We start from the raw sequence: 14,563 nt of genomic DNA, 5'->3' as shown, positions 1-14,563 counted from the left end.
GATGACAAAGAGACTCATTCAAGCCTGCAGTTAAGTTTACATCACATTGTTCAGACTATAAACATGTCAGGCGCTTGTTGATACTTTGATGATTAATTACAGCAGCACAGCATAGTGTGTGTTCACAGTCTAGGCACCCAGCTCACCACTCATCAATATGTAAGTAAAATTGGGGGTTTATAATTAACTATTCCCCTGAGTTTACAGGTGGATACTGGGGCAGTGGAGGGGTTTAAATAGTAGGCTGCAATGCTGGGTAGTGGACACTGACATGTAAGAGGGACACATTGGAGATTTTTTGTAGCTTAACTAGACCACCAAAATGGGAGGCCATGTTTGGTATATGAAATGAGGACAGAAAGGCACGATATGTGTGTAAAATAGTGCAGCTCGAGTTCCCTGCTTCTTCTGCTTCTTTGCTCCATTTCATTTAAAATATGATTTCAAAACAATTTTGAATTCTCTGTTAGAAGCAATATATAAGTATCAGTCCATTTACCATATTCACTTATCTTGTATGAATTTTTTTCTTTTATTCTTAGGAGAGCAGTACAGGAGTCCTTTATTTTAACTTCTTTGTATATGAGGTTTTAGCCCTGCACTTATCAGTTGCTTTCTACAAGCTTAATGAATCACTTCTCTTTGCAACGTTGATGTACAAAGCATGATTGAGACATACTGGAATGACAGGAAACCAGTGACAAACTAAGCTGAAAATACTCATTTAAAAGTTTCGAAAGGAATTTTTTAAGATTGACTTGTAACATCTAAATAATGTAGTGATTTTATCAAATTTGTATTACCTATTGGCATTGATGTAAACCCTGAATTTTACTGTCTTTTCCAGCTTTTGTAAAGGCAGGACACTTTATTCTGTAGTGCGAGATGCCAAAGTTGTCCTGGATGTTAACAAGACACGACAGATTGCGCAAGAGATGGTCAAGGTAAAATAACTCGGCACTGATTTCTCCAAAACACTTCAGCAGAATGCCACGTATTACAAGGTGTCCCACCCTCCCTCCCTCTCTCTGTCCTCAGGGGATGGGCTACCTCCACGCAAAGGGGATCTTACACAAAGACATGAAGTCCAAGAATGTGTTTTATGACAATGGCAAAGTCGTCATCACTGACTTTGGGCTCTTCACCATATCTGGAGTTCTGCAGGCTGGCAGGTAATTATGTTCAATACACTTATGGGACAGGAATGCTTTCGTTAGCATTTGCAATACATGAATTAGTCTTGGAGAGAAACTGAAAGTTCTGACACGTGTAGTGCAGAGACAACAAAACCTTTGGTCCATGCAGTGGATACGCTGCACATTTGTGTGATGAAAATGTCATCTTGTTATGTATTTAAACCCTACTTTTTTATTATTACTGCATACATTTTTTAACACTGTTCAATTATAATGAATGGTGATGCTTCCTTTTCTGTTTTTGAAAACCTCTGTTCCAACATGTCTAATTTACATAACGGTTGCCATTAAGATTACATTCATGCGCAAATAATTGAAAACTGTTTTTTTTTTCTGGAAGTAATTACAGTTCCCATAAAAGCTTCACACTTGTCCCCTCAAGAACTCAAACAGTGTTAAACAGAAATGTCCAAGATATAAAGAAAACATGAGTAACCAGGTCAAGGAGGAGCAAATAAATTCAATAATGGCTGGATAAATTTGCCCTTACAAACAGTACAGCAGAACTATTTGTTCTGTGAATCATCAGCAATGGTTAAAATGCTCAAAATTATTTCCCATGCCAATGAAAAAATATATATGTATGACACCCAACATCTAGACTAACATCGAAACAACTAGTAGCTCAGTGTTTTAACATCTGTAAGAAACAATTGCATTGTAACTAGAGATTGACAAGGTACAACACATACTACTACACATACTATACTACAGCAATGGTGAGCCAGGACATCAGATCCAGGGGGAGATATCATCATTACCACCCTCCAAAATTAGGTACAGAGCCCAACAGTGATCCTTTAGATGCTTTGCTATAAGCTCAAGGTAGTAAAGGAAAGTTAGCAAAATTATTAAAACTATAGTAAAAGTGTGATGAAGAAAGTGCAACAACCTGCTCATACCCTAGGCCTTAGAAAAGCCCAACCAAAGACTGACCTCTGCACATCTTCAGTTATACCAGAGGGATAGAAGCCGGAAGAATAAACTAGCTGTTTTCCATTGAACCATCCAAGGTGTACTCTCAAAGGTGGAGGACAATAGGAGAGCAACCCCACCAAGGCTGAACACAGAGCAATACTGGAAGAGCATATGGGAGAATATTGCAACACAACAATGCTCAGTGGCTTGCAAATCTAAGAGAAGGTCACAGCAACTTCCTTGAACAGGACCCAGTAACCATGAGAGTGGCAGATATAAAAGAAACAACTTCAAGTGTGAAGCTGGATAGTACTGGGACCTGATATGATTCACACCTACTGACTAAAGAAACTAACTGTGGTCCATGAACATCTGGCCGCTGCTAATGGATGAGACCCACCTGGAATGGCTAACTGAAAACCAGTCCTGATAGTCAAAGATCCCCAGAAGGGCCTAGTTCCATCCAACTACTAGCCGATAATCTGCATTAGTGCCTTTTCAGGCATCATAGTGGCTGAGATGAACAAGCACATGGCTCAGTTTCTCAGTTTGGCCTGGAAAGGAATCAGCATAGCACCAACTACTGGTAGCAGATCAGTCATCTGAGACTGTAAGACCAGACTGACCAACCTGTGGACTGCCTAGATTGACTACAAGAATGCCTATGACTCAGTGTCTCACACATGGATCCTGGAATGCTTAGAACTGATCAACAGGACCCTAAGAGCCTTCAACAGGAATTCAGTGGGGGATGTGGTGAAAAACACTGGAGGTAAACCTTAAGCTAGTTGCATAAGTGTGTTTATATTTTGTCACCATTGTTGTTCTGCATAGATTTAAATAACCTCAGATAAATCATTAACTAGGATACTGACTACAGCATAGAGCAAATGTCAGCCTTCTCCTCTATATCAATGACATCAAGCTCTATACCACCGATGCACACGACTAGGATCTACAGAATTCGGGCTGCCATTTCACTAGCTGGACCCATGTCCTCATTTTAGGTTTGATAACGTTTGAGTGGGTAGAGTTGAATGGCTTGGGCATGAATTGAGCTGCAGTTTGGGGAAGGCCTTGAAGTGGACTGACGGCGGCTCCAGGGCCTGGCAGATCCCCATGTACTAAATAGAAGTGAAGAAGTTAAAGGATTGAAAAGGGGAGGGAGGGTGAGGCACGTAAACGAGAATGAACAGCTTGTAGAACTGAGGGAGCCTATATAGATGAGAACTGGAAGGAGCATGTTTGGAGGCGTGCTCCTGCTCCTGAAATTGCAATACTTTATCTACAGTTGAACTGGAGAAGTGTAGTTGGATGGTAACAAAAAGAGGAAATGCAATCAGAATGGAGGCGATTGCACTACCAGAAGGGAACATTGCAGACACTGAAGACAGCTACAAGTACCTGGGAATCCCACAAGCAAATGGGAGTCATGAAGAGCCTGCTAGGAAAGCCGCAATTACCAAATATCTCCCATGAGTAAGGCAAGTCCTAAGGAGTTAGCTGAATGGGAAGAACAAGATTTGGGCAATCAGCAGTGCCAGTGATCAGATACCCTGCTAGCCAAAGCAGCAGATAGAAGCCACTGACATCAAGACAAGAAAACTCCAAGGAAGCTGTCACCCCTCAACTCTGAGACTAAGGCTAAGCAGAAAGAAGAAGGCCAAGGACTAGAGAAAGTCTTAGGGCCACTATCCATGATGAAACAACATATATCTATGAGTTAATCAGGAAGATGGCCACACCTGATTATGTGCCTAGTGAATACCTCACCCAGCAGAAAATTGAGAAAAATAATTATTGCAGTGCAGGAACAAGCTCTAAGCACTAGATCAATAAAGGCTGGGGTCTACCACACCAGGCAAGACCACCAGGCTGGAATATTATACAAGAACATCTGTGACAAGTTCCTAAATCAAAATGTGATATGCCCCCTAGGGTAGTTAAGAATGTCTGAGCTAAAATCTTGTGGGACTTCCAGATACAGACGGACAAACAGGTGATACTAACGAACTGGACATGGTAGATAGATATTGCTATACCAAATGATTACTGTACCAGGAAGAAGGAACATAAAATCAACAAGAAGCTTGAGAAATAAAACAGAGAGGAGCTAGAGGAAATGAGGAGGGTAAAATCAACAGTGGTATTCGTGGTACTCAGAACACCCAAAGCAGTGGCCTCCAAACTGGGCAAGTGGCTCACACAGGTATCAGGAATGACATCTGAGATCTCTGTCCAGAAGAATTTTATTTGTCACGTACACAGTCATACAGAGTACGATATGCAGTGAAATGCTTAGACAACTGCTCGTGACCTAAAGCAAAAAAAAAAAAGGAAAAGGCTATGAATAAGATCACAGCAGAGTTTATGGAGAAGTTTATGCAAAACTTCCCAGTCCACCTCGTACACCTGAGTGTACGAAAGCATTTTATTCATATTGATTTTTGCATGTTCATCTCTCTCAAATCTGCAATTCATCATGACACTAGAGCCAAGTGTTAATGAGTTTTGTATAGCATAAACACTGGAAGCTTACTGCGAGATATTATCATTAAAACAGATATGGTGTTCAAAACTTCGACGATGTACTTGCACTTGTAGTAATTGCACTCGTTGAAAGGGATAAGTCATTTTTGATCTGTGGTTACATTTAGTGTTTTTAAAAGCAGACCAAATGCCAATATATTAACAGCAACGACATCAGCATTTTCTGTTTGAAAAAATAAGCTTATTTGGCATCTCATTTGAAGCAAAATGATGTCATTATGACATCTGCATTATAAATATGAAGCTATGATCTGTAGCTGCTTAGTTTGGCATAAACTGGAGAAAGCTGGTCATTCCCAAAGTTAACAAAACCCCCCAAATACCTCTAATCTTGTTTTATAGAAGGTAATTAGAGCTTTTTTGTGATGAAAGATCTTCATGGTGTTGTGGAAGTTTTCCATTTAAATAAAGCCTGCAGACGAGCGGTGAGCGGTAGCTAACATTTTTTAATCCAAACACACAAAGAACAGAAAACCAAGCTTGTGGAGAGCCTACATGACCGCGCGGCAGGGTCAGCAGAGTCTCACTGAGCCTAGCATGGCTCTCAGTTAAATACTGGTGAAAAGAAGTAAGATTATTTCCCTGTCACTTGTTTTGAAGCAGTGATTTTATTAAATTGTCACCCTCACAGCTGGCTGATCTGTTTGGACAATTATGATAAATACTAGCCAGAGCACTTTATGTAGTTTTGACCACTGTGACTATGAATAATGATCAAATTTCACCCACTAGCATTCTAACAACATCTGCTGACATTTGGATATATTGCCATTATCAGCGTAACATAAGTGTGCCATCTTAGCATGGGTAACGCACACACTAATCATAACAAGTTTCACGAATTCAAGTGACGCCAATAAGGTAAGAGCTGTGCATATTTTGGTTGTGTTGTTAAAACATAAGAACTGTACATTGAGAGTAAGACAATGATAAGTCTTTGTTTATCTCCTTTTCTTGTTTTTATGTTGTAGCGTTGCAATTCAGTGGATTTTAAATCCACAATCTGATGCGCTTCAAAACTTTAACACAGATTGTGATCAAGACTTAATTTCCTGCAGTGTGACTTGCAAAAACTTTGAAAACTGTCATTTACACATCACCAATTTATTTCAAAGATAAAACCACTGTAACAGTTAAACAGAAAAGTAAAAGATGATGTTTATAAAATAGAATGGCAATTACACCAACTTACCAGTAATGCAACAGCAACAATGACGCTCAGCTATATGAAACAGTAATTGAAAAGCATTACAGATTCATCTTATTGGTGGTTTTTGTATCTACAGTGTTCTATAATGAAAATGAATCAGTGTAATAGCTTGGCAGCATGATACAGTAGATCAATAAGCCCTGACAAGTCTCCATCTGCACATTTTCTCTCTCTACAGCCGCAGAGAAGATAAACTGAGGATCCCCAACGGCTGGTTGTGCCACCTAGCCCCTGAAATCATCCAGCAGCTCTCTCCAGAAACAGAAGAGGACAAGCTTCCTTTCTCCAAGCAGTCAGATGTCTTTGCTTTTGGGTGAGAGTCCTCTTGCCAGATGCCCCCTAGTTTGTTTGTCCAGACGGCATCCGAGCCTGGAGGATTATAGCAGACTGTTGACAAAGAGGGTTTACACACTCCAAATATGTGTGTGAACTTAATAAATACTCTGCACCACATGAGGCAACTCTCATTAACACTTTTAAGATCTCATTATAGATAGAGATTTTTTACTGCTGTACAAAGACTAGTGTACAAAGACATGTTTAATATAGTAATCTGATATAATAAATGAATTTTTTTTATGCTATTTCCAGTCTTTATACATCCATTTCATAAGCATTTACTGAAAATGGGATTAACAGTGTTAAAACCTAATTATGTAAAATTATGATTTTGGCATAGACTCCACTTGGCATTGCTCACCTGATTAATAAACACTTAATCTACGTGATTTGACTGAAATACTGAGTGATTGGATCTATATTTATGATAAAGATGGGCTAGGGTAATGCACAAATAAGCAATAGCAGCTGAAAGACAGCAGAACACTGGGAAAACGAATTGAAGTATAAAATGCACACTGATTAGCGACTGGTGCATCCGTGTGTGTTAAAATCTTATTTGAGCAAATAATGCGAACCAAGAGGGGGTTGCCTTTGCAAATGTGCAAAAGTGATTGAATAATTGCAGGTTGAATAATTGCAATAGTGATGGTGAGAAACGAAAGGCGTCGTCTAAGCAGGAGGACTGAATAGAAGAGAAACTAAACAAGTTTTGTGACTGAAGGTGTGCTCAGACGCATGATGTATTTTTCCATGCGCTCCTTTTGGTCGAAAACATCTCACTGATTTTTTCCATTATTACATACAGATTTCCTGTCTGAGTGTCACTCTGATTTCTCAAGCCAAGGTGTCCTCCAGCTCCTCCTCTGAAGCCCAATTTTAAATTCATCCTAACTTGATTAAAAAAGCCCCCCTGGCTCCTGTTCTTTCTCCAGTGACATTACTGCTTCATTTGAGGGGGTGGACCCTGCTCTGTTGACTCCTAACACAATTGCTTTCTCAGATGGTTCCCCATATGGAGGTCTCATCACTATATTATTCTAAAGGGAAGAAGAGTGCAACACTGGTGCACCATGTCCAGCTGCTCTGTTAGCATTTGTGTTACCTAGAGGTGACCCTCGTGGCTTTTTTGCATATTCATCACCAATCAGCCATCATCTTTTCCCCCTTACTCCTGGCAAAGAGCTATTTTTATTCTACTCAAACTCGACACGCAGGAGAAGAATGAAAACACCTTATTTGCACAGGGAAGGTAGTGAATGCTAATTTTCCATGAGTAGTAATTAAAAATGTACTGTTTTTTTTAGCTTAATTGTTTTTCAAAAATTTAAACTGACAAAAAGTCATCCACAAAATCATGCTTTTGCACATACCACGATCCAATTATGCATCATCTACAGCTGCTTATTCAACTGCAAAAATAAAGTTTGTCAGTTTATAGTTGTCCTTACTCTTGCCTGGATAAGAATCCTCCATAGGTGTTTTTCGAAGACGCTGTTATTCTTATGACCAGATAGTTTAAAACACTGATCTACTTTGCTTCTTTGTCTTCTCAGCACCATCTGGTACGAATTACACGCACGTGAATGGCCTTACAAGAGTCAACCAGCAGAGGTGATCATATGGCAGATCGGCAGTGGGATGAAACCCAATCTTGCACAAACTGGCATGGGGAAGGAGATATTAGTAAGAGCTTCTTTTTTTTCTTTTTAACTTTTCACTATTCATGAATCACCTTTTCCTTCAAAATTAGCTACTTTATAATTTTCGTGTTTAAGCACTCATTGAAAGATTACCTTGCCTGATAAAGACAGGAAGGTCATTTTCACACATGCGGTACATCATCTGTCAGAGCTTTATGTAAAAGTGTAGATGTCTTTACTCCTCTGGCTCCCAGTTGCAAAGTTTATGCAATGCGTGATTGATCCCATGAGAGCAAGTAGCTGTCTAGTGTAATTGTCTCCCCATGAAGCACCCCTGCCTTAGCCAAATTGACTATTTTCAGAGAATGCATTTGGTGTGAAAATTCTCCTGCTGTGTGCTATTGTAAACCAAAATGTTTAAATTAGTAAAAAGATTAAGTAGTGTGAAAATTTTCAAAACATTCTTTGAATTTAATTATTACGTTTTTGTCACTTTTTCTGTTGTTGTTAAGTAAATGAAGCAGATTAAGTAAACTCCAAGTATAACTTCATTTTACTGTACCATTTCTGCTATCTGTCTGCTAGTCCGCACTTGTCTCTTAATAATAGATTTTCCTGAGTAGATGTTCTGTTATAATGGAGCAAAGTATGTTTACAGTTCATTTGCATAATTGTGTTTTTTAGTTCTTCCTGTTAGACTAGTGATGCTGTGGTAGCATGAATGAAGTGAGCTGTTGGGTTAATTACGGTCCCCATGTTAGCACAGTCACTAATGTACAGAGTGATACCCTGCTCAGTGCTAAAATGAAGACCTGTGAAGTGAACCTTAAACTGCTGTGCTGATGCTTGTCAAGCATGAGTCATCACTTACCATTAAAGTTTCATGCCAGTCAAAGGACTAATACATCTTTTTAAATATTTTATTAGGAAGTTAATTAGTTAACATTACTTTTGTCTACCTAAAGCAGTGAAATTGTAATATTACATTGTTTTAGTGTAAAAAACTAAATAGATAAAAAAGAAAAAGAAAGAAAATAAAGACACACACATATGTGTGTATCTGTATATATTTGTATGTGTATATATTTATATGTGTACATATATATATATATTATATCTGCCATTGAGGTTAAATTTTTATTGACTTGAGTATATTAATGTTGACTTCCATGACATTCTGACTCCCAGCTTAGCATGTATGGACACTTTGTTAGAAATGTTAATGCAGCTGCTAGCCCCTTTCCATGATTAGGGATATCCATTCAGTATTCCGATGTGAGGGAAATCTAAACTTGTCATAACATTGCCTCAGGAGGTAGGTGAGGTGGCAGATACTTTAATCACATGGACTTTAAATCAGAGTTTTTCATCCCAACTGGGATGACTTATTCTTTTTTCCCCCTCTTTTTTGAATTTTATTTTACTTTTGCTTTTTCTGATGCTATTTTGTTAGGTTTTAGTCAATAAATTAAGACTCAGGTCTTTCCCAGCATATATAAAGCATATGTTAAAAGGCACATTTCTCCCATCTGCAAAATGTGGGAGAAATGTTATATGTTGGGCTCGAAAAGAGCTTATGACTTTGTAAATACTTAAATTAAACGGTAATTAAATACTACATGTAGCATAAACACTTGACTTTCAAGTTCATCAACTTGAAAAATTAAAGGCAATCATTTGCTTTAACTTGTCTGAGTTCAGTCATCTTATTTGGGTTTACAGTAATGTGAGAAAGGCGACCGGAGACAGTGTCCTGATTCTCCTCACTTTGTAATGAGTTTATGTGTAGAAACAGCTCAAGCAATCGCAGGTTGGATTCATCTGAAGTAGATTTTCACATGACACCAACAAAAGGTATTTGAAGAATGCTTTTAATTGAAATTGAAAAATCTCTGTAAAGATGACAGTGTGCTAATATTTTAAGGGTGTCAAGTCAGATTTCACAGTCAGGTTGGAAACACTGTCCTTTGTTTGAAGATATTTGGCTTTGTCTTTGCATTCGTCTTGATAGTCCCTTATGTGGTTGTAAAGTTTGTCAAATGCCATTTGAACGAAAATATTTCTTTACAGATTGCACACTTAGGTTGTGTAGCCCAGCTTAAGGAACAAATTTCAATCTTCTTGGTTTAGCTCATATGCCAGCCAGCCTTGTTTGCATGTATGAAATGTAAGTCAAAACCATTGCTGGGTCTGCTTGTGTTACAGTTCACTATAAAATAATCAGGCCAAATTACACCAACTAGCTTCATGAAGTTTTTAGACAACCTGGACACACCTGTTTCTTTCATCACATAAGCACCTGAAAAAGATCAAATAATTAGTTTTTTTTCTGTGTCTTTGCTTTCCAGGATATTCTGCTCCTCTGTTGGGCATACAAGCCAGAGGAGCGACCCAGCTTCTCCAAGCTGGTAGATTTACTGGAAAAGTTGCCAAAAAGGAACCGCCGCCTTTCCCACCCAGGGCACTTCTGGAAGTCAGCTGAGTATGTCAAATAAGTTAGGGACATAAAACGGCAAACAATCAGCAAGTATAAAAAAGCAGCCGCCATAACTCCACATAAATAACCCACCTCCTTAAAGAATGCACTGAATCCAAAAGCCAGCCCAGTGATGAAAACTGCCCGTGCTGTGTGTATTTTCATGGAATGTTGGCATGTGTGTGTACAGATACGTTGACTGTCCAGTTTCTCAAAGCAGTCGGGACTCATATTTTCTTTGGTTTGATTCACACCATACTGGATATATTTCCTTTATCTTTTTGTCTTTTACTATTGACTTGTTCCCGTCATTATATTTATTTCTTGGCTGTATCTTGCTTGTAATTTCAAACAGATCACGTCATCCTGGACTTAAAAAAAAAGTTTTGAACAAATGTTGTTTTTTGTGTTTTTTTTCCATGTTTTATTCTCGTTTGGTTCGAATGAGTGTAAACGTTGAACATCACATATTGTATATATTCATAACATTATGTTGCCATTCCTTATGTCTGTCAAATGTGTAGACCATTTTGTCAGCGTTACCTCATTGTCTCATGTGTGGATGTCCAGGTTTCATCTTTGTCTCAAATGTTTTGTCTAACTGAAAATGCCCTTTTATTTACACCGTACCATTTGAATGTGAAGAAGCCAGCATCCCTGTTTGTGTGGGGATGTGTTGGCCCAGTTCTTTGATGGGAGACTGTTCTCTGATCAGCCTGTGCTTTGAATATTGCCTGTGAACATAAGCTAGATGTTTGAACAATAACAGCCTTTGGGAAAAAAAAGAAAAAGAAAAAAAAAAGCCACCGGTCAGACCAGGAATCCCCTACTTGACGATGTTCTGTGAAATTGCTGACACTTGAAATGTAGTTTTCGTCAGCTGAACTAATTACCTTTCGGTAGTGCTGTCACTGAGCCCCCCCCCCCCAAAAAACCATTCCCCAGTTCCCATAAATCACTGTATACTATTTTTCTTTAAATAGATAATGGCAGATAACAGTATAATATAGATCCAAAGCTTGTTACAGTGTAGTCGGTACAGTAATTTTAAGTTATTTTAAAGTTGTAGACCCTAATCACAAAGTTTTACAAGTTACACATTAGTTTACTCAATATGTGTATCCAATGGAAAAGATTTAAAAAGCTTAAAATCCCCATCTCTGCACTGAAGTGACTGTTGGACATAGATTGAGAAAAATGTGGCTTCTGAATAGCAAAATAAAATTTAAAAAAGGTTACAAAGTTTCTTAAAAGCAGTGTTGGAGTCACTTTGAAACTGAACGCTTCAAATAAATTCTTCCTAATCTTAAATATTTATTGAAATCCCTCCCTCTGCACTGTTCTCGGATGGCAGGTTTTAAGATCTACTCTTCCAAGCTGAATAAATAATCTTGTAATCAGCTGTGTGTTCAAAATGAATTTTACAGGCAGCTTGACTGCATTCATATCTGAGAAAGAGATGCATACAAATGATACATTCTTGTAAGATGTAGGTAATTAAAGCAGGACTTTGCAACTGTTGTTGAGGAGTTACGAGATAATGCTAAAGCTACTTCTTCCAGTATTGCATAAATTGGTAAATCTGCTTTTTGCTAATGTCAGCCACCGTAAGTTATGGTTGCACCACTCTGCATTACTAAAAAAATTATCATTTGTAAGATTTTAGTTAATTCTCATCTGGTATACAGAGTCAGTGTGATTTTTCTTAGCTACCTGCTCCTTATGAATATAACAGAAATATGGCATTCCTTGTGAATGCAAGCAGATAAAATGTAATGTTCCTCTCTGATGGTTACTTAAAAATCGTTGTTTGCCCTTAGATGTTGTTTTAAATATACCTGCCATCAGATGCTATAAAAGTTCTAAAGGATAAGAAAAACTGGAGCAGTAGAAAATGAATATATGTCTTTATTTGCTGTGATAATTGGCAAGATTTGATAGTGTTAACTTCTTTGCCAGGTTTATTGTTTAATTAGACACAACAGCTTTTCCATCTGTGTCTACAATGATGGCTTTGAATGGGTTATTTTTGACAACAACACTGGTATAAAGCTGACTGTGGAGCACATTTAAAAATAATCTGAAACTTGCAATCATGTAACTTAAATCTGGCTGAATTTTCCCTTTAACATATCAGGAAAAAAATAAATAAAACATATCAGGATGCTGAAGACCACCCCTGGCCATTTTTCTACTTCATACTGTATATCAAAATATATTTTAAATGTATGTTATAGAGAACTAGCTAAGTCATATCACCATGAAATTGGAAGCTGTGGCATAATTTGAGCTGTACACTGCTTGATTCTGTCTAGCCACGTTGAATAGATGGAGACAATCCAGTCATGTTAAATAGCCATTTTCACCTCATTATATACACATCTGCCAGTGTTGGAAAATGCATACAAACAATCTGCTGCTGTTTTTGGGAGTCTGTCTATTTTGGAATTGCTCAGATTCAAATATTGTAAGTGGATCATTTATATTTGTACTGTTTACAACTTTAAAGTGCATGAGATGGACTATCAAAGATTGATTCTTGTTAAGAAAAAAAAATCCTTCAATACTATATATAAAAAGTATGTGAGCATTTTTCTGATGACCTGTTGTCCATTGAGCAGTTTGATCTCAAATTTTACATCAGGCTTTGCAAAACTTTTCAACAGCTTTGTTCGAGAGAATGATTGTTGCAGCATATTTATAGATTATATAAATGATTATACTAGAATTAAAATTTAAAAAGTTACGACCTGTGCACATGCTTAAGTTGACAACAAACCGACTGGACAACAATCAAAGATATAACATTAGTGCCAAGTGTACATAACAGATTGTAGACAATGTTTTATCGTCACTTGCCGTGATAATAATATTCCTTGTGAACTTTTTGAACTTTTTCTTTTGAATGTATAAATTGTGTTGTGTTTTTTGTTGCCTTTGTTATCTGTTCATTTTAATTTATTTCCTTCATTTTCCTTCTAATTGCATAAGCATTGATGCTGTGTTGTTTCTTTTCCTTGATTCCGTCCCTGTAATGTAGATGATAGCTCCAAAAAGCTTGTATTTAATGATGCCTTATGGTCCATGGCTTAGTGATGAGTAGATTTTGATCACAAGCTCTTTTATTTGCACTCATCCTTTAAAAAGTGTATGACAATAAAAAGATGTTTTCATTTTGGACGTTTTCTCTTTCTTTTATGACATCTTTTATCTTAGTCGACCCTTATCCATATTTTATGTTGGTTCAATTTTTTAACACATCTTCACAAACAAATGCACTTCCTAAAATTCAGTCTTATATAGTAAAAGTAAAACGTAGATTTCGATGATCTGCTCTCAATTTCTAATAAACTGTCATAATAAAATTGAAATATCTATTATATATAATTTGCAGGCTTATAAGATGGCTGTTAGTCACATAGAACAGTAGCTTTAGTCAATGTGCTGTTTCTATGGTGGAAAAATAATACAGAGATGAAGATAAAATACCAATGAACCATCGCAACTCTTAACATCCTGTTTTTTATTGTGAGATGCTGTGCAGTGAGATAGTGCCAAAGCACACAGCCACTCTGCAGGTGCTCACAAACTAAATGAATTCTCTAGTTGTTGAATATTCCCAGCTGTCCATCCTTTGGAAAAAAAATTAACTGAAGCAATCAGCAGCACACAATTGTAGTGAAAAGCAATTTAAAGTGATATTCTTTCAAGAAAATCTTGAAAGAATAGGCTAAAACCAACTTCACATCCACAACAGGATCTATTAAATGAGCCATTATTTTAAGAGGTTAAAGACATCAGTTGAAATCTACAGGTTTATTTCTACTTTTTCTACCAGTGAACTGTTTCCATGACACCCATAAACTAAGTTTAGCTGGGTTTGTCATGTGGAAATGCCTCAGCCTGCATGCACAATCCATTGCCCTTTTTAGAAAATCAAAAATAAATGGGTAATTCATTAAAAGTCCTGGTTCGATCCCCCAGCTCTCTCTGTTTTGGTCGTTGTGTCCTTGGGCAAGACACTTCAACTACTGCCTACTGGTGTTGGCCAGAGGGGCTGATGGCGCGATACGGCAGCCTCGCGTCTGTCAGTCTGCCCCAGGGCAGCCTTGGCTACAGCTGTGGTTTGCCTGCACCAGTGAGTGAATGAATAGTGGAATTGTAAAGCGCTATATAAATGCAATCCATTATTAAATAATGTACAACCCCAACTCTAAATGAGCTCAGATAA

At 37.7% G+C, this 14,563-nt stretch overlaps 1 protein-coding gene across 3 annotated transcripts in view; it reads left to right on the top strand.

The window, feature by feature from the left end:
- The window catches only part of ksr2 (kinase suppressor of ras 2), a 120,193-nt gene that overhangs the window by 97,305 nt on the left and 8,325 nt on the right, over nt 1-14,563 (top strand). For 2 of the 3 annotated variants that reach the window (XM_076891120.1, XM_076891118.1), the window contains 5 exons: nt 848-944; nt 1,039-1,172; nt 6,053-6,187; nt 7,770-7,899; nt 10,205-13,512. In XM_076891120.1, the coding sequence (XP_076747235.1) occupies nt 848-944; nt 1,039-1,172; nt 6,053-6,187; nt 7,770-7,899; nt 10,205-10,351 (643 nt within the window). In that variant the 3' untranslated portion in view covers nt 10,352-13,512. Of the gene's footprint in view, nt 1-847; nt 945-1,038; nt 1,173-6,052; nt 6,188-7,769; nt 7,900-10,204; nt 13,513-14,563 lie in introns of those variants that run through there. The other variant, XM_076891119.1, reaches the window with a different exon arrangement.

The sequence above is a fragment of the Maylandia zebra genome, linkage group LG12, assembly GCF_041146795.1.
Source record: "Maylandia zebra isolate NMK-2024a linkage group LG12, Mzebra_GT3a, whole genome shotgun sequence".
In the NCBI taxonomy this organism is placed as follows: Eukaryota; Metazoa; Chordata; class Actinopteri; order Cichliformes; family Cichlidae; genus Maylandia; species Maylandia zebra.
Note: the sequence above shows the minus strand (reverse complement) of the source record. Positions and strands in the feature narration are given on the sequence as shown.